The 17,524-nt window shown below is 49.6% G+C and overlaps 6 protein-coding genes across 8 annotated transcripts; 3 read left to right on the plus strand and 3 right to left on the minus strand.

Annotated features, from left to right (window-relative positions):
* Positions 1-803: 803 nt before the first annotated feature.
* Positions 804-6,257, minus strand: PV09_07659. Of its 3 annotated transcripts, XM_016361459.1 has the most exons (7): positions 6,047-6,257; positions 5,784-5,996; positions 4,341-5,690; positions 3,575-3,617; positions 2,064-3,449; positions 1,461-1,973; positions 804-1,406 (listed from the first exon to the last, which is right to left on the minus strand). In XM_016361459.1, the coding sequence occupies exons 2-7, from the start codon at positions 5,821-5,823 to the stop codon at positions 1,082-1,084; spliced, it is 3,657 nt and encodes a 1,218-aa protein (XP_016210785.1). In that variant the 5' UTR covers positions 5,824-5,996; positions 6,047-6,257; the 3' UTR covers positions 804-1,081. The 3 variants fall into 3 exon arrangements, with proteins under 3 accessions (XP_016210785.1, XP_016210784.1, XP_016210783.1); XM_016361458.1 differs by having other exon boundaries at positions 4,341-5,996; XM_016361457.1 differs by having other exon boundaries at positions 4,341-6,257.
* A 95-nt stretch (positions 6,258-6,352) lies between these two features.
* On the plus strand, positions 6,353-7,947 carry PV09_07660 (uncharacterized protein). The gene is made up of 2 exons (XM_016361460.1): positions 6,353-7,366; positions 7,428-7,947. Exons 1-2 carry the CDS (start codon positions 6,958-6,960, stop codon positions 7,754-7,756), a joined length of 738 nt encoding a protein of 245 aa, XP_016210786.1. The 5' UTR covers positions 6,353-6,957; the 3' UTR covers positions 7,757-7,947.
* On the minus strand, positions 7,732-10,961 carry PV09_07661 (uncharacterized protein). Its single transcript, XM_016361461.1, has 4 exons — positions 10,004-10,961; positions 9,223-9,949; positions 8,818-9,166; positions 7,732-8,762 (listed from the first exon to the last, which is right to left on the minus strand). The coding sequence occupies exons 1-4, from the start codon at positions 10,309-10,311 to the stop codon at positions 7,936-7,938; spliced, it is 2,211 nt and encodes a 736-aa protein (XP_016210787.1). The 5' UTR covers positions 10,312-10,961; the 3' UTR covers positions 7,732-7,935.
* Positions 10,962-11,320: 359 nt separating this feature from the next.
* PV09_07662 (uncharacterized protein) lies at positions 11,321-13,412 on the plus strand. Its single transcript, XM_016361462.1, has 3 exons — positions 11,321-12,675; positions 12,732-12,937; positions 12,993-13,412. The coding sequence occupies exons 1-3, from the start codon at positions 11,480-11,482 to the stop codon at positions 13,121-13,123; spliced, it is 1,533 nt and encodes a 510-aa protein (XP_016210788.1). The 5' UTR covers positions 11,321-11,479; the 3' UTR covers positions 13,124-13,412.
* Positions 13,413-14,180: 768 nt separating this feature from the next.
* Positions 14,181-15,662, plus strand: PV09_07663 (uncharacterized protein). The gene is made up of 2 exons (XM_016361463.1): positions 14,181-14,493; positions 14,569-15,662. The coding sequence occupies exons 1-2, from the start codon at positions 14,414-14,416 to the stop codon at positions 15,272-15,274; spliced, it is 786 nt and encodes a 261-aa protein (XP_016210789.1). The 5' UTR covers positions 14,181-14,413; the 3' UTR covers positions 15,275-15,662.
* On the minus strand, positions 15,511-17,334 carry PV09_07664 (uncharacterized protein). The gene has a single exon (XM_016361464.1). It carries the CDS (start codon positions 16,894-16,896, stop codon positions 15,859-15,861), a length of 1,038 nt encoding a protein of 345 aa, XP_016210790.1. The 5' UTR covers positions 16,897-17,334; the 3' UTR covers positions 15,511-15,858.
* Between the last annotated feature and the right edge of the window lie 190 nt (positions 17,335-17,524).

A 17,524-nucleotide genomic window follows, 5' to 3' on the forward strand; every position in this document is an offset into this window, starting at 1 on the left:
CTCCAGTGGCTGTGTAGCTTGACGTGTCCCTCTCGGCTGAGAGCGCGATGCTGCGTTTTTCATGCGCAGCAAGAGCAGAGCTGAAGAGCACAATGGCTATTGAATATATTGAATATATTAACATGTTTTTAATCCTTGTTTAACGTAGTCGCTGAAGCAATTGATGGCTACCTGGGGACATGTGTGCCACAGCGTTGGACAGATTTGCTAGGCCTCATCGATTGAAATGGTAGTCAATGCCTCCCAGTAAACGCAATCACCATGTCTTGGAACCGTAGAAACATCTGCAGAGTCACCATTGGTAGTCCTGCTTGATCCTCTCATCTATTCAGAATCTTCGAAACTTCGTCAAGGCCTCTTGAAGTCACCAATGCTCATCGGACGCTACTTCGACGGTCGAGGTCTATAACTTTATCTCCAGGGAGGCCACCTAGGACATCATCAAATCAAATTTTTTTACAAGATTTCAGTTCAGAGAGAAATGGCGGACAATGGGTCTTCGATGGTCCTTTTAGCCGAGTCTCAGGTCGCTCAAATCGATGCTCCTATTGATACCACTTACATCTTTGGGTGGCCAGCTCCGCCGTTATTTTTGTCAGCATTGTATACAAAGAAATGAAAATGTTAGCACGAAAGTGAAAGAGCCATCCTTCCCGGCAGCTTAATTCGTGTGAAGCTCAAGATATTCGACACATCGAATGCTCGCAGCGCGCCTTATCCGATAGTCCAAATGCAATCATATGTGCTGCGGTCTCAACACTGCTCATTAAGAATTTAACTAGCATATGGCAAGGAGAATAAAATTTAGCAATGAAGCGTTCAAAGAAATGCAAATCTCTATTATGCGCCTTGCTAATGATACACGTGTTGCATCCTTGCTGAAGGAATACAATCAGATGCAGAAAGCGCCTTCGTGACGCCATTCTCAAATCTCTTTAAAAGTTTGCACGTCTCCATCCGCATATCAATAAAGCACGACATAGCAGGCCAGTGTCTTGAGCCATAAAGGCTCACTTTGAAGAAACCAAAGGTCAGAATAAGTACACGTTATGACCGTTTTAATCCAGGTTCGCTGACCAGATCACTCCAGGAGACTCTTAATCTCAGTTTCCGCAGTCTGAGTGTGCTCAGCCCTGCCCTTTGAAGCAGAATCACCGTCGACGTTAATGTTTTCCCACTCTCCCCCCTCAGGCTTAACGCGGTGGAGCGCATCAATCAACTCGTCTTTTTGGTCATCTCTAACGTAAACAATCATCTGTGGACCCGCTTGTTTCGGGTCACGTTTCTGAAAAACCTCGTTCTCATCGACGACGTTTACATGGCTGTCATTGTACGAGCGCCAAACATTATTTTTGAAGTCGCGGATATAGATCCACCAATGGCCAGCAGCGCCAGTGCCGGAATACCTAGGTATGGTAAGTAAACATTCATCATTGCTGACGTTGGGGGTCTGAATTTACATGAAGATCGCAAAAATGTGGTACTTCATAGCGTCCGTGTCACATCTGCCAAGTGGCAGAGCGTTAAGTTCTTTACGGATCTCCGGCAATTCTTTCTTCATTTCATCTTTTGATACTTCGTCAAGCTTGGCCTCGTCTTCAAGGAGCTTTTCAAGGTCGTAATCTTCTTCGTCACGGACGTCAATAAGACCGTTCTCTCCTTCAGACCTTGCAGACTTTATAATGCTACCAAGGGCGGTGAATGCTTCGTCGCTATCGAGAGTTATCACTTGATTGCCGATCTTGCCTTGTTTCTTAAGTTTGACCTTGCGAAGCCCAAGAGACATCTCTATCTGCTCTAGGCGGTCTCGCAGATCCCACGAATGTTCTCGAATGGGCAATATTTCCTGATTGTTGACTTCCATGTAGCGGTCGAGGTTGATCGTTTTATTCACTTCCATATCATGTGCAATGCGCTCGCTACGAAAGTTTCCGGTTTTCTCATCCTTCACCGTTTCGCGGTTTTGAAGGTACCTATGATTCGAAGTCAGAAGGCCTTTCTCTCGGAGTGCCTAGAGCTGTTGTCACAGCGGTAATAAAGAATTTACCAGGGATGGTACTTACAACTGAAGAATTGGAGGCGCCACTTTGATCACTGTATATCGTGTTACTTCTCCTCCGCCAATTTCGATCTGATCACGGCCAAATGTAATATCGAGTCCCTCTTGTACGTCCTTCGGTTTTTTCGATAAGTGCAGCATTTGCCATGGATCGTAGTCTGGCTCAAAACTTACTCTCTTCTCTGTGTTCCTCGTGCAGAGCTGCTGTAAAACGCCGTAAAATAGGTCACGGATCCGGTCACCGCGCTCGCCATTGGGGTCAATACGTGTGGGCTTTATAGCTGCGATGGTGCGTTGAATTATCTTGGACGTGACTTCATGAGCATCTTGCTGCCTGTACTGTTCTTCGAGAGGGGTAGAGTGAGTAGTGTTGGTCTTATCTGAGTCTTGCTTTGGACGTGGTGGAACTGGTGGTGGACGATTAGGAGGGCTTGCCTTATCGTCACTGCTATTACTTTTCTTCTTATCTTTGTCTGCGAGAGCATTTTCAGATCCAGTTTCTTCGCTACTCTCGATCATTTGCTGGTCGTCCGCGTCAGAGTCAGGTGTTAGGATTGGGTCTCCAACGAGAGTGACATCACTCGAAGTTTCGTCACCTTGCACGGCCTCGGAATCGTTGCCAGCAGAATCGGAGGATTTACTGCTCTCAGCGACAGGAGTAGTGTTTTCGTCAAGGGGGATCACGCTCGGCGGCTGTTTTAGTGCTTCTGCGGCCAAACTTTCGTTTGCTTTAACATGAGGTCCTGGAGCCTGTTCGAGACTCTTGAACAGCTGCTGCAGCTGCTTCACGAGTTCGTGACCATCTTCCACATGCAGCTTTCTAATGTATGTTCCGGCAAGCCTGCCGAGGTTATCTATGTCAGCTGTTTCAACTGGTTGCTTAAATTCTTCGAAATTTAGAATGGTGTCGCGGAAAATCTTGATCGCATTGAGGAATTGAAGAATTGAATGCAAGTAGCAGTAGTTACGGGTGTTGATGAGACCAATCGGTTTGCTGTAGTCGGCCTCCATCTTCGGTGGAGGCGCAGGTTTGTGGTGCTTTTCTAGAAGACTGAAATACTGTGCGGCTTGAACTTTGCGCTCCGTAGACTCATTGGGGTCTTCCAGGGTTAAATTGAGTTGTGTTTGAAGCACAGCAATCTCAAGTTCTGCAGTCCGATCCTGAATACCATAGAAGCGATACGCAGCAGCAAGTTGGTCGTCATCGGAAGTAATTGTTGCTTCACCAGTAGCTAGATAGGCTTTAAGAGCTTCACTGTTTCGATGATTTGCGATCAATTCAATGGCCTTGGAGACCTTTTCTTGATTGCCATTAGAGTCATTCTCGGCTCTCTTCGCTCCAGCTAAAGCAATGATGTAGTCGTCTTGGTACTGAGCATTCTCGTTGTAGCTAATTCTGATGTCAGCATCCCTCTTGATACTCATGACAAATCTCAAAGGCTTTATCTACACCAAAGCTGCGAGTAGATGGTAAGGAGATTTGAGTTGCGTTCAGCGCTTTGGAAATGTACTTACGCTGAATCCAAGAACCGTAATGCGCTGTGGTGATCAGTGATCTCTGTTTTCGAAGAGTCAGCAAGGATCCACCAGGGACCAGCCACAATTGATGAAAAGTAATTGTTTCTATAAGACTCAGATGGAGCCTCGTCAAGCTCTTCATCTAACCAGCGGACCATGACTGTAGCCTGGTGTGTTTGTAATAGAAAATGTGAGAGAAGCTGAAGACCCGTACGATGATGAGGAACTGCAGAGGCCCGTGCGGTTGACGGAGAGACTGCCCATCGCTTTCACAAGCGGTGATATACCTGCAGTTACTCTAATCACATGTCTTTCACTCAAATTTTCGAGAATAGCAAAGACAGTTATGATCGGAGCCGCACGTCCAGGTAGAGTGATAAAGCATACCTCTAGCACTCCGCATGTGTCCCAACGAAACGACGACAGCGACTGGAGCATATGTGTACGGAGCTATGCCTCTAATATCCAGGCCTCCATGATGTCAATAGTTCAGCAGTGAATACAGCACAACTATCAACAGCCAGCATAAAGAAGGCTTTGACAATAGCAGTGCTCAGCAGAAGCAAATGGGGCGCCAGAACATCGCAAACTATGGCATCTTGGTTGAAGCAGAAGGACGGTTATATGTTGCGGTCCAGGAAGAGCCAGGTGCAAAAGCTGCCGGACTGGGGGATCGGATACAATTAGACGCAAGTGGTCGTGTAGGTGCTCAAGCGTCCAATATCAACCCAACTAAGAGAGAGAGAAAAAGGATATCACTCACCATTATCTGCGGCATCAAGCAACGCTTGGCTGTTTCGTGAAACACCGATCAACCTCAACTTCTCCCTACATTCCGGCTCTGCGCTCTTAGCAACACTGCCGAGACGGCTCTCGAACACTCCACGGATATAGTCATCCGTGAGCTCTGCTGCCTGTCGTGGATCCAGCGTAAAATACTTGTACGCATTGACAATATCGCTTTTCCCATAATACCCTTCTGAAGCAAGCAAGGCCAATTTCACGTCCAAGGTTTCGGAGTTGCGCTTCTTGGCAATGGACGTCAAGCAGTCGTAGTAGTACGGCATGTTGGCGCTGTCCGTAGCCATTTGACGGTCAAAGGCAAAGGATATGAGCTCATCTGAGAAATCTCCCAGAGCACCTAGCCCAGCGTACCACGATTGCTCTTCCAGCGTCAAGGTCGGCGCTCTGCGTGTGGTTTTGCTCTTTTCGTACTCGAAAGTTGAAAGCAACACCTGTGCATCTTCATCAAATGGCTCCATCTTTCCGTTGTAACCTTTTAGTTTCTCAAGCTCAAGTCTAGGATCTTGTTCTTTCAGTTGTCTCATCAGTGCCCAAAGCTCTTCCTGAGTGTCTTCAAGCTGCTTTCTCAAACTCCACGCCCAGGGATCTTCTGGTTCGGGTCGAGGAAGCATATAGAAATCTCCTATGTCCTTGAATCCCATCGATGCAAGGAGGCTGTTACAATCCTGACCGAAGGATGTGACAAAACGGCGATTTAGTTTCGGGATTTTCTTCTCGTCCGAGGAGTCAAATGAATCCCTAAGATACGACGACATTGCGTCAAGAACTTCAATCGGGGCAGCCGGCTTAGTATGTCCACGGTCCGGGTCGCTCGCCTTTGCTGCCTCCAGCCGTTGCTGCAGCTTCTCGGGGCTCGTCAGGAGTTCAATGTCTGCTGGTCGCAGGCGAGGCCACCTATAATCTATGCGTAGCTGAGCCGCGCAGCCGGAGCAACGCGCTTGATACCACTCGTTGTGTTCGTCATCGCGGAAGAAGTTCGTAAAGTGGTGTAAGGGATAGTCTTGCTTGGGACATGGCTGCGAGGTATGCTGAATTTGAATGTCCACATGAGAAAAGCAATGTTGACAGAAGCAAGCTAGCCTATACGTCTCTCCCGGAGCCGTGATTCCACTGTCGGGCAACACGGTCTGATTGCGTTGCGTGGTCCAGTAGTGTTTGCATGGCGTGTAGAGAGGCGCCCGACGTGTGGCATCAAACTGCTCGTCATATCCCCTTGGAGGGTGGATAAACGGGTTGCGTTCATTCTCGACGCGGTTCTGTCGGTCTGCGGTCTTGATGGTTGATATCAGGCGCGGCGCAGTTTGTCCTACTGCTTTTGGTGTTATTGAGAGATGACCATCTTGAGAGTTTGGCCGTTTGGTCGTGCGGGGTGGATCTGAACTATGAGAGCGCTTCTTCATACCGGAATGTTGAAGGTCTTGTATATGGCCATTTGAAGCCATGGATTGCCGATGACAGCTTGTTCTGAGCCGGTCGACCTTAAATAGATGTTTGCCGGGCGTAGGGCAGGATACGTCTAGAGGAACGGAACGGCGTCGCAGGAGGCTCGTAGGCTGCAGTAGGAGCTGAGGAAGGAACAAACTGGGTCGATGGCCGAGATGACCGCGTCAGCCGTCTTTAAGAATCATTAGCTGTTTGCCGCGGACCGTATACGTGGTCCATCACCTTGATAGTCGCCAGGCAGGACGTCGCAAGCTCGCGGCTTGGAATATAGGAAAACGTTCTAGGGTATCACTTGCGAAGAGCAGAAAAGTGTGAGACGAGAAAGAAGACGGAGCTCGAGCTCCAAACAGTCGCAAAGGCGCTTTACCGCAATGACCTGAGACAGCGACGTGCTGGCTATATGGCACTCTCGAGCCAGGATGAGCATGTTCCCCAGATTTCTGATGATCATGCACGCCAAGCGATCGTCACCATTTTCGCCGCATAGAACCGCTTTCCCGAAGAAGACAACAACCACTTTTTCACAATCCACACGTCCATATCGTTGTCTCTAGAGCGCTCGCGACCGCTCCTGTGAAGGTCGGCAACCGGACGCTCTCTGCTATACGTCAGCCTTGCTTTTTGTCGAGCTCTTATCGAGCGCATTGTTCGCGTGGTCCTGATGACACAGCATCACTTGATCAGGCTCTTCGCCTTGTTCTTCCGGAAGAGTCGACGCCCATAAATCATGAATCTGGACCGAAGAAAATCCCTCATAGATCCTACATACTTTTATTACCTATATTGTTCTTCTCAAGACATCTACCTTCGCATGTTGAGAATCATGCAACCTCGTCGAGGTGCTTGTGTAGGAATCTCGTGAGAAAAGCACGGGATTCTAACCAGATGGCTCGCAAACTGTGCTAATCATGTCTTCTGGCCCTGTTGCAGCATTTGGCTGTATCGTCAGAATGCCGTCCTCGCACGGTGGGAGAAGATCTTCAAACACCCCCGCTCACGATCCGGAAATGATTAACCATGATGATTTTCCGAACTACAAGCTATATACTACTGAATTCCCGGAGTCAAAGCGCGCTTAACGATGAAGCAATCCTGCTTAGCATCAGGCTCAAACCTAGCGATCAACACCGACCATGCCTGTTGAGCCATATCTCCTCTGGGTAAACTCAAAGCCTGTCAAGTGCCCCGTCGACCTCTTCGAAAAGTGGTACACGACAGAACACGTACCTGATTTGGTCAAGTCAGGAGCTGCCACGCGAGCAATATTCTATCGCGAGACGCTAGACTTTCCTGGCTCAACTAGGCAACACCACGAAAGGCAATGGCTGGGCGTCGATCAGGAGCAACCATTGGAGCCTTTGCCGTATCTCGCATCGTACCGGACGAAGTACAAGGAGGCTTTGAAGAGCAAAGAGTACCTCAAGATTCCCGTCGTCAGCGACATGTTGCCTTGGGAGTCAAAATTGCACGCTGAGAGCGGGCTTTTCGATGCCAGAAACTGGGAGTTGATCCAGGACTACGACCCAGACAGCGTCGGAGAGGGTGAGAGAAATCCACCAAGTTTCCCCAGAGCACGTTTTTATTCTTATCGATACGTATACAGTCCCCCCCAAGTTCATCGTGACCGTCGAATGTGAGCCCTCGGACGAAGATGACTACAACGCCTGGTACGAACAAGAACACCTAGACATTCTCCACAAAATACCGGGATATCGACGCTCCCAACGCTACAGGCTAGGCCCGCGTGTGGACGGGGTAACCAGAGGACAACCACCGAACTATGTCGCTATACATGAGACCGATGATATCCAGCAATTCTTTCAAGGACCGGAATTCGATGCAGCGTGGAGTGAGTGGACGAAGCGCGTTGTGAGCAATGCGAAAGTTTTTGTAGTGAGAGCGTGGGAGACTTTGCATCCTGAAGGATATTGACCTAAAAGTATGACCACGAGCATCGCTGAGATCGTTGATTGAAAGATTTTCGGTCTCCGTTATTACTTAATATGGTAAAATCGGGAAAGCTGATTAATGCCACGCTCGGTTGACATTCAGCCAGCAAGCGCTGATGGAGTTGCTCAACCGTGCCAAGCAGCTAGAGAGTACATACACCCTCAATCATAAAGGCTATTCTCACTTCCAGCTTCCGTTTTCTTTCCTTGAGGCGCCGTCACCTTGATCCCGCTTTCTAATCTGTGGAGATTTATCTCGTATCCCTTGACGTCGCACCAGCTTTTCACCGTCTTGATGGCATTCTTAATCTCTCTTCCATTCAACTCCCACTTCGCTAATTCCTTGAGGTCTTCTTCTTCTAGGCCATCAATAGGTCTCCGTTCTGAGCATCGCATGGGTGGCAAACGCTCCAAAAACTTTCTCCATAGTACTTGCCTTGCGGAGGGTGGCAGTGGGTTGAAGAGCAAATGGATGTTCACGCGAGACCGAAAAGCTGTGTCGATGGTTTCATACAAGTTAGTTGTAAGGAAGATGATGCCACGGAAGTATTCCAGCTCGCGTAAGAAGATCGAAACCAGCTCGTTGCGGGCAATGTCATTTGGGTTGCGCTCAGCCATGAACACGTCTGCTTCGTCCAGGAGGATAACTGCATCCCACTCGGTTGCCATCTCAAAGACCTTTTTGATGTTCGCGCCAAGTAGTGCAGCGTTGATACCTAAATCTTCTGCCTGTAGGTAGTATAGTGGCCGACGTGTCCTGTCCGCCACGGCTTCGGCCGTCAATGTCTTACCTGTTCCGGGAGGTCCTGAGAGCAGGAGAATGAGGCCCTGTCCCTTCCCCATGATTACGTCCTCGAGCCCAGAATTTGTTCTCTTGTGGTTCTCAACAAACGATAAGACCAGGTCTTTCTGCTTCTCATCGTACACCAGATGATCGTAAGCATCATCATTCCATGTGATCGAACGAATGTCATCGACATAGAAACTTACTACCAAAAAATTAGTAACTTGGGAAAACAAAGTGACCAAAAACCTATAACTTACGCCAAAGCTTGTTTTTCAAAGCATAGCCCTTTAATATCGGAGATAAGAACATCAAGTCATGGGGCCTACCCAACATCTCCTCTTCGTTCTTTTTCTGGTCTGCTTCCGATAAACGCTTGATATAATGATGCTCTGCCTTGTCATCCACAATCTGAACCGCGTTTGTCGCCACTGTCGTCGTAGTCATCGGAATAGTGTTGTTGAAAAGATCTACAGGCTGCTGCTGTGGTGGCTGTGGCTTTGTTCGGTTTTTCCTTCTCTTGGAGTCCCGGTCCTGACCTGAAGACCGTTTCAACGCCTCGTGATGCTTTTCGTAACCATAAATATCTATGAGGATACGACCCGATACCTAGAGAAATAGCCTTAGCAAACCCGAAAGACAGAATTCGAACCCATCGAACGCACGTTGTGTTTCTCATTCCTGGTTCCTGTTGCTTCCTCGTTAAATAAGCCCAAGCCATCGTACTCACAGTAAGTCAATCCTTGGTACTTGAGCACCTTCTTTCCTCTTTCTGCTAGCCTGGATTTAATCTCGTCCGGATCTTCGGCAAAAGATAACGGAAAATGATCCAGCTCCCTGATGGGTCTGTTGCCCTCGAAAGCGGGAACGTCGAGGATCGTGTCTCTCCAGGCAAAGCTTTCGCCGTCAAATGCGAGCTCCTCTGCTTTGATTATCAGGTGCTTTCTCGTTCTTTGATCTGTGATGATCTCTGTATCGACCACCTTACAAATGCGCTCACAGTCTTTATCGGGTGAATAAACGAGTGAATCTTTTGGGAAGTACATCCACGAATATTTGAAATTGATCAACTGGCTGCTCTGGAGATTGCTGAGATGCGTCTGGACGCCGCCAAATATATCGTTGAGCACTTTCATGAGAACTCCAAGGTGGGACTTCAGCTGGGATTCTGCTGTCTTACGCCAAAGCGAGGCAATCTCATCAAAGCGGAACCAAAGTGGTCGAAATGGATGTTTGAACGTGGCTGTCTCTGTAGGCTCAAGGTAGACGTCCTCCTTCTTCATGATATCCCGCAAGGCTCCAACGAGAATTGGGCTTTGAACTTCAATCATGTGATACTTAAGGGCAAATGCCCCTCCGACCACCGGTTTTTCCAGGTCCTTAACTTTATAGCTAGCTCAAGGTCAATTATGAAGTCAGAAACGACACAAAGGCTGGATCACTAACACTTTGACTGCGACTCGATCGTAGGCTTTAGCTATTTTCTTGCTCACTTGTTTTGGAGGCGTTTCGACCCAGTCGAAGTAATTGGCATTCGAGTTCTTGCCCTCGTAGAAGGTCTTGATGGCGGCGTCGCATCCAAAGGTTGGGTCCACAGTAGGGGCCTTCTTAACAGCTTTCTCGGATTTATGATCCGAACATTCGCTCGTGTCGTCCTCCGTGTATGGCTTTTCGCGTACGATCTTGCCTTTGCACGACCGTGCAAGGCTGGAGACGCTTTCGCCAATAGTGACAGCAATGTCACCTATGGCCATATTGAAACCCGAAATTCAGCTGCTTGAAAAAGGCAATCTCGAAAATTCTGCTCGTTGTGCGTGGCGTTTGTATTTGAAGACGTGTCCCAAGGCTAGAAATCCCAAGGATGAAGAGTAGGCTGGAGTTCGACAGACTTCGAAAAGCAGAGCAACAGGAATAGAGAAATGCTTCGGCGATTGAGCCAACTATGATCTGGCCGAGCTAGATATATGGGGCGTTCACAATAGGCAACAATTTCGTAGCCTTTCTTTCAAAAGTGGGAGCTCACCGCGCGCCGTTTTGGGACGTGGCGTTAGCTGGTGTTGGACGAGGATGAGGTCGCAGCCATCCTGGCAGCACTCGGGGTAGCGCTGTGGCGTTCGGCTGTGTGCATATCATAAGTCGTCGATTTGTTTATGGGCGGAAATATAATGCGATTGGGAGTTTTCACGGCTCCGAAGGTTCGACAGCCCATTACGCAACAGACTTTTCAAGGCGTCCAGATTTGTCGTCGCAAAGAGCGCCTCAGGCGTCATTCCGCAAGAGAGTCGTAGACGGATGTCAAGCAGGGCAAAAAGACTCCAGTCTTAAGCGTTGAATTTATGCGATTCAACGCTCGAGCTCTCGGCCACAAGCAATGAGCTCTAGCAAGTTGGGTACGAGCTATGCGATTATCTCACCTGCCTGGGGGACAGGACCGGTTGAGAGCATTTTCGAAGTCACACTTTTACCCCTTTCCGGAGCAGTAGCGGAACCGCAGGACGTGGGACGCTTTTCAGTGCCCGCATTCCGTGTTCGAACAGCATATGTAGCCCAAGATGCCAGCTCCGAAGATGGTATTTAGAAGAAGCGAAGAGCATTGCGGCGTGTACACGGGGGCAGCCAATGGGAACTGGCTTGTCAGCGCTGCGAACCTTGGAGCGGCTCAGTTGCCCAGGACGTTCGCTTCCGATCCACAGAATAAGCCAATCAGCATCCCGATATAGTAAACCTCGGTATGTTCCCGTAGTACTAAACATTGCTTTGAGAAATGCGGTGCAGCGTCGTTGCAAAGTGCCGAGATTCAAGTTAGCTCAGTTGGAAATAAAATTCGGGCACTGCGCAAAGTCCCCTCCTTTCGTTTATGCTGTGTTGAAGCAGAGACTTGCCCTCCGTCTCATCCCAACCCAATTGAACCATACCGAAACTATGGCACCCCTCACGCGCGCCGAAGTAGCCAAGCACAACACGGAGGATGATCTTTGGGTCATCATAGACCACAAGGTTTACGATTTGAGCGAATTTCAGGATGGCCATCCCGGCGGCAGTGTAGTCCTCAGACAAGTAGCCGGTCAAGATGCCACCGACGCGTTCTACAACCTCCATCGGCAAGAAGTCATCCAGAAGTACCAGACACTGTGCCTTGGCACAATCGAGGGCGAGACGCCAGAAGTTATTGAGCAGAATGCAGGAGACCTGTCTCCCGTCCCGTACGCCGAACCTCTGTGGTTGACCCCCCAGTTCAAGAGCCCATACTACAAGGAGAGCCATCGACGGCTTCAGAAGGCGGTGAGGAAGTTTGTCGATGAGGTGGTCACGCCAGAGGCAGAGGCTAGGGAGGCGGACGGCAAGTACATCAGCCAGGAGCTTATAGATAAGATGGCCGAAAAGAACCTCCTCGCGATGCGGCTGGGCCCGGGCAAGCACTTGAAAGGTCGGAAGCTGCTGGATGGTGTTGTGGAGCCAGAGGAATTTGACTATTTACATGACCTTATCATCGCGCAGGAATTCAGCAGGTCGAATGCTAGAGGCTTTCAAGATGGCAATCTTGCTGGCATGATGATCTCACATACTGCCATTCAGGAATGGTTGCACAACGAAGAGCTGAAGCAAAGGTTGAACGAGGAAGTGTTGACCGGCAAGAAGAAGGTCTGCTTGGCTGTGACTGAAGCCTTTGCGGGCTCGGACGTTGCCGGTATGCGGACCACTGCTGAGAAGACGCCTGATGGGAAGTACTTCATTATCAACGGCACCAAGAAGTGGATCACCAATGGCGTGTTCTGCGATTACTTTGTTACCGCCTGCCGGACAAAGAAAGGATACTCTGTCATTCTGGTACCCAGGCAAGAAGGCGTCACTACAAAATTGATCAAGACTTCGTATTCCACAGCAGCCGGTACGACATTTATCGAATTCGACAATGTCAAGGTCCCCGTGGACCACCTTCTCGGGCAGGAAGACAATGGATTCGTTGTCATCATGGCTAACTTTAACCACGAGCGGTACACTATGGCTTGCGGCGTCGTTCGGAAGCAGCGCACTATCGTAGAGGAGTGCTTGAAGTGGGCCAATCAGCGCATTATATTTGGCAAGAGGCTCATTGATCAGCCTGTCATCCGGCAAAAGTGAGTCTCTATGTTATCTTTCCCTTGCGCCTTCTTTCCCTGACACAAAATTCTAGGCTCGGCAGAATGATCGCTATGGTTGAATCGAACCAGGCATGGCTAGAGTCCATTGCCTTCCAGATGTGCAACATGTCCTACAAAGAGCAAACGAAGTTCCTTGGAGGCCCAATCGCGCTACTTAAATATCACGTTACGAGGAGCTCGGAGGCTATCGCAGATGAAGCAGTCCAGATCTTTGGCGGACGTGCTCTTACTCAAACAGGTCAGCCTCATTATCTCTCCTTTTTTTCCCGCACTTCGCTAACTCATCTTGATAGGCATGGGCAAGGTCATTGAGATGTTCCAGCGCACGTACAAATTCGACGCTATCCTTGGTGGTGCAGAGGAAGTACTGGCTGATTTGGGCGTGAGGCAAGCATTGAAGTTTATGCCAAAAGCTATGCTATAGAACGTTGGAACTAGCCCAGTAATTTCGATCTTGTATCATTGTTGCAGCGACTATGTAGATAGCTAACCATCATCAGACTGGGTGGGTCAAACGCCTTTAAGCTGACCGTGCTCTTCTCAATGTACTCTAGACAAACAGAATAGAATTAGTTGGATGCTTCGAGCGAGTTAAATTGCTCTTGTCATACGTAATTGTGCTAGAGATTTGGCTGCTAAGATGCGCCCCGGTTTAGGTCAGGTCGCCACGTCTGTTATGAGACCATCGCAATATTAGAAGCTTGCAAACAGTCTATGGGCGCTTGCTGTTTGTTATTTGAAGCAGTTTTCTTTGGTAATTCACACGAGTTCACGACAATAAACTCGCTTGTCGACTCGTGTCCAGCAGCAGTAATTCTCGAAGTCTTTGCTGATAGGGAGCCACTCAGTACATTCAATAGCTTTTTCCTGAGACTTTTATATCATTCGGCTCTACATCCAAAGTTGAACTCTATCCAAGATCTTTATCTCTCTCTCTCTCTCTCTCTCTCTCTCTCTCTCTCTCTCTCTCTCTCTGCAGTCAACTTTCTTCAGTCATGTTAACCATCATGGACTAAAGACGATAGGAACACTCCCATGTCTGCGCTGTTCTCCATCATTTCTATGCAAGATCACAGTTTCAGCAGGAATTAGAGCAACTCGTGGTTAGATTCCTTTCAGCAAGCCAGGAGACTATAATTGGCCAGTTCCATGAGTTCTCCTTCAAATGAGACGCGCATAAGATCTTTGTTAAGAAACAATAGCTTCCCAACGAAGCCACGGCGCCGTGTGCTCCCCACACAACCTTGTCCTGTCGATCGACGAGCTGTGACTCAATCAATCAGGATCTGACACGAAGGAGGTTACGTTATTGGACGAAAGGTATAACTTCGTAAAAGAAAGCCTTTCGCCAGCCCAATGGGTGGGGCGAGATCAAGCAACCAAGGTGAAATTGAAGGACAGGGGCCAATGACGTAGTCGGCTTGGCAATTGCTGCCCTGCATCGCGCTAAAATGCTGCGTGATGAATCTGGGGATCTACATCCTCGACCTCTTGGAGATTACAGGTACAAAGATAAAGCACGAATCTTTCCCTTACCATTGTATCGTGCCAAACTTTATCGATCGAGCACATATCGTCTCAGTCCTCCAGCTTCAAGGGAGCTGTTGCGAGGGACCAGCGCAACCGTGCCTCACTCGATCAAGCCCCGCATCAGCCCTTCAGCCCAATTTCGTATTCATCCAAACATCCTCACCACCAGCGAAGTCCTGCAAGCATGGCCGCTAGCACTCCTTCGATGATCATCAACCTGCCGCCTCCTCGTCCCGAGGAGGCAGCGACGCCCAGTGATCTTCCGTGAGTACAGAGCTTCCAAGGGCAACATTCTGCCAACAGAGAGAGAATCGGTGCCTAACACAAGCCGACCAACAGGGGCACGCCAAATTCTGGCACCACCACAATGTCTGAACTTTCGACCGTCGCTATCAAGGACGGCCATCGTGGACATCTCCCTCATCATCATCACAATCAACCTCTTGACGCTGAGCGTGCGGATCGCATCTCTCGCCTTGCAGGTCTTGATCGTGTTCAGCCTCGAGGTTCACTTACTCCAGGCGCTGGCGTTGTCTCAGGACAGCCTTCGAATCCTCCACAAGGTTACTTTGACTCCAACAACCAGCCCCAGATCATGCGCGAGCGCAGCACAGTCGGAAGCGCATCCGCAACTGGCTCAGTTGGTGGTCGCACAACGTGGGCCAGCGGCAGCGATGTATACGACCCGGACAAGATGAGCGAGGATCAGGATGTCGACACCTCGTCAATGGGTGGGTTCAGTGATGAGGGCCAGCAGTCGCTTGTGAGCTTTGGAGAGGGCGCAAGAACGCCTGCACGCCAGCCAAGTCATCTCGGCAGTCCGGTCGCAAGCAAAGTAACGCCAGTAACGGGGGTGCCAAGCGGTTTAAGGGAGAGCACCAGCGCGGGAAGTCCATCACAACAAGATGCGAGAATGATTGACGGCGTCACGTACGATACCAGTGTTGTGGACACGACGATGAGTGCCAGAGACCCGAACATGGAGCGCAGTGCTGAGACTAGCGAGCGGTTGATGAGGGAAAGGTTGGGTAGAGGCTCCCACTAACGTAAGGTGAAAAGGGTACAAACGAGATGTTGTGACGTATAAAGGTACGGTTTTATTATGATACAAGACGCTGCCACCGCGCTCGCTTTGGGCTGGCCTGATTGCTACTGTGAACAAGTCTCGTTGGACGCTTAGAAACGTCACGACCGAACAGAGCACAGTGAGATGTTGTGGGGATATCGACTTTGTATTCACTGTATGTACACACCATGAAAATGAAGAAAAGCGGGCGCAGTCTTTGTTTGGCTACATTGGCACATCATGTCTAAAATTTTTCTCGTAATTTGTCGCGAAATCCTGAAGAGAGATGATTCAGAAGGTGCCATGGCACAAAAAAACATGTGCAGAACTATCTGTACTTCAGTTGAAGACTACACCAGAACTATGCGTCTATGAGGGTATCATGATGTTTGTAGAAATGCGCGGTCGTCTTCCAATATTCTCACGAGGTCGTCGATCCTGCTCATTCCCCCTCGTCAGCTCTGACATATTTCATGCAGTTGAACATGCACATGTACGCTTCGTCAACCTAAAAAGACAAGAAACTACAGGCAAATGGGGAGTCCAAGGCGACAGCAAAAGGATTACGCCTCTCCAAAGTCTTGGTGCCCGGTGCTGTTTGCATGCGCAATGGCACCCTTCTCTCCCTTGCCAACCCAGCCGCATATATTGCACTTGATTGCGAAACTCGTAGTATTGGTGTAGTAGCCTGCCTCACTGAGCCGCCGGCCAATTTCGATAGCCTTTTGCTCAATCTCAATATCGAGTGCGTCAAACTGTGTCACATCGATCTCTGGTGGTCCCCACTTGCCCATTGCATTGGCGGCAAGCGCATCCCAATGTATGCCCGAATATACAAGGAACACACGTTGAGCCTGACCCTCGTTGAAACGTTGAATTGAACAATCTTCGAGATTGACGGCGCACACTTCAATGCCGAAAGTTTCGGCGATAATTATGATCTCCGTTGCACCGCCCCACGAGTTCGGATTCTGAATCCATCGGCAGTAGTCGTCCGGCTCCTTCTCAAGTACGATCGCATTGAAGCGGTCCGTGTCTGCCTGGACGCCCTGCGCAACCATGGAGCGCAGCTCGACCATACCATCCACATCGCTTCCGAGCAGGCATTTGCCCAGCGCGCGAAAAAGACACGAGTTATCGTCTGGCATAACACGGTGGACGAGGTAGGAGCCATCGGATAGCTCCACAGCAGGCGGGTCCTCTTCAAATTTGTTAGGTTTTTTCTTCAACGGGAGAGGCTGTTCTGGCTGCGACACCAGCTTAGCAGCAGATGTTCGTTCATCAGAGTTTCGCGCAACAGAAGTTGGTGGTGCGGATGCACTAGTATATCCGTGGACTGATGGGCTTGTCTTTTGCTCTTTGTTTCGCTCCTCGACTTGAACGCGTTCGCCGTTCAGATTGAAGCCGGTGTCCGAGAGTTTCACGGATGAATCGAACTTGTCAAGATCCAGAAGCTTCGGCGGAAAACCTGCTTTCAGCGTGAAAGCTGATAATGAAGATAGTTCACGGATTTTGGAAGTCAGGTCGGCCACGGTGGCCTCGTCGGCCAGATTGATAGTGGACTGCCCGAAAGCTCCACGGACACCAATGCGTATAGTCATATCCGACGAGTCGCGCGTACTACAAGTGGAACAGTGGCCAAAGAGGCTTTCCCGTTTGATGGATGGGTGAGATTTCCGGACTGGTGCGAAAGGTTCTAGTCGACGGAAGCTGTCCACGTGGACGAAGGCCCTCCACAAGACTTTGTTGCAGGCGCTAGAGAACTAGAACTAGAAGCTTCCACCAAGGCGGCACTCGAATGGCGAGTCAAAGTACATGCGGCCAAAAAAGGCACAAGCAAGGGAGCGGGGGCTTACGATATGAGTATACAGAGTACAACGAAGGCAAAAGGTACCGCGGGGAAAGATCTGAGACGGGCACGTGCGTATGGGGATCAAGAGGACAGCATGAACGTACAGGAGCAAGAAGACGAAAAAGTCAATCAAAAAGCGTGGGCCGACAAGGTGGTGGCGATGACGACGAGGGTGCAGCTGGCCGAGCGCTCGTCGTGCAAGATTGAAGACGGCCGGCGTCTTGGGCTTCACAGGTCGACCTAGCATGCGCAGGACAGCAGCGGCATGCATTTCTCGCTCTCTCCACTAACCCAGCGCGGGCAACGTTTTATTGGAAACTGGCAATCGCCGCTCACGCGCGGGCACCGCTTTGGCGGACCAGGCCCAAGTCCCACGC

This window comes from Verruconis gallopava, assembly GCF_000836295.1.
Source record: "Verruconis gallopava strain CBS 43764 unplaced genomic scaffold supercont1.31, whole genome shotgun sequence".
Classification (NCBI taxonomy): domain Eukaryota; kingdom Fungi; phylum Ascomycota; class Dothideomycetes; order Venturiales; family Sympoventuriaceae; genus Verruconis; species Verruconis gallopava.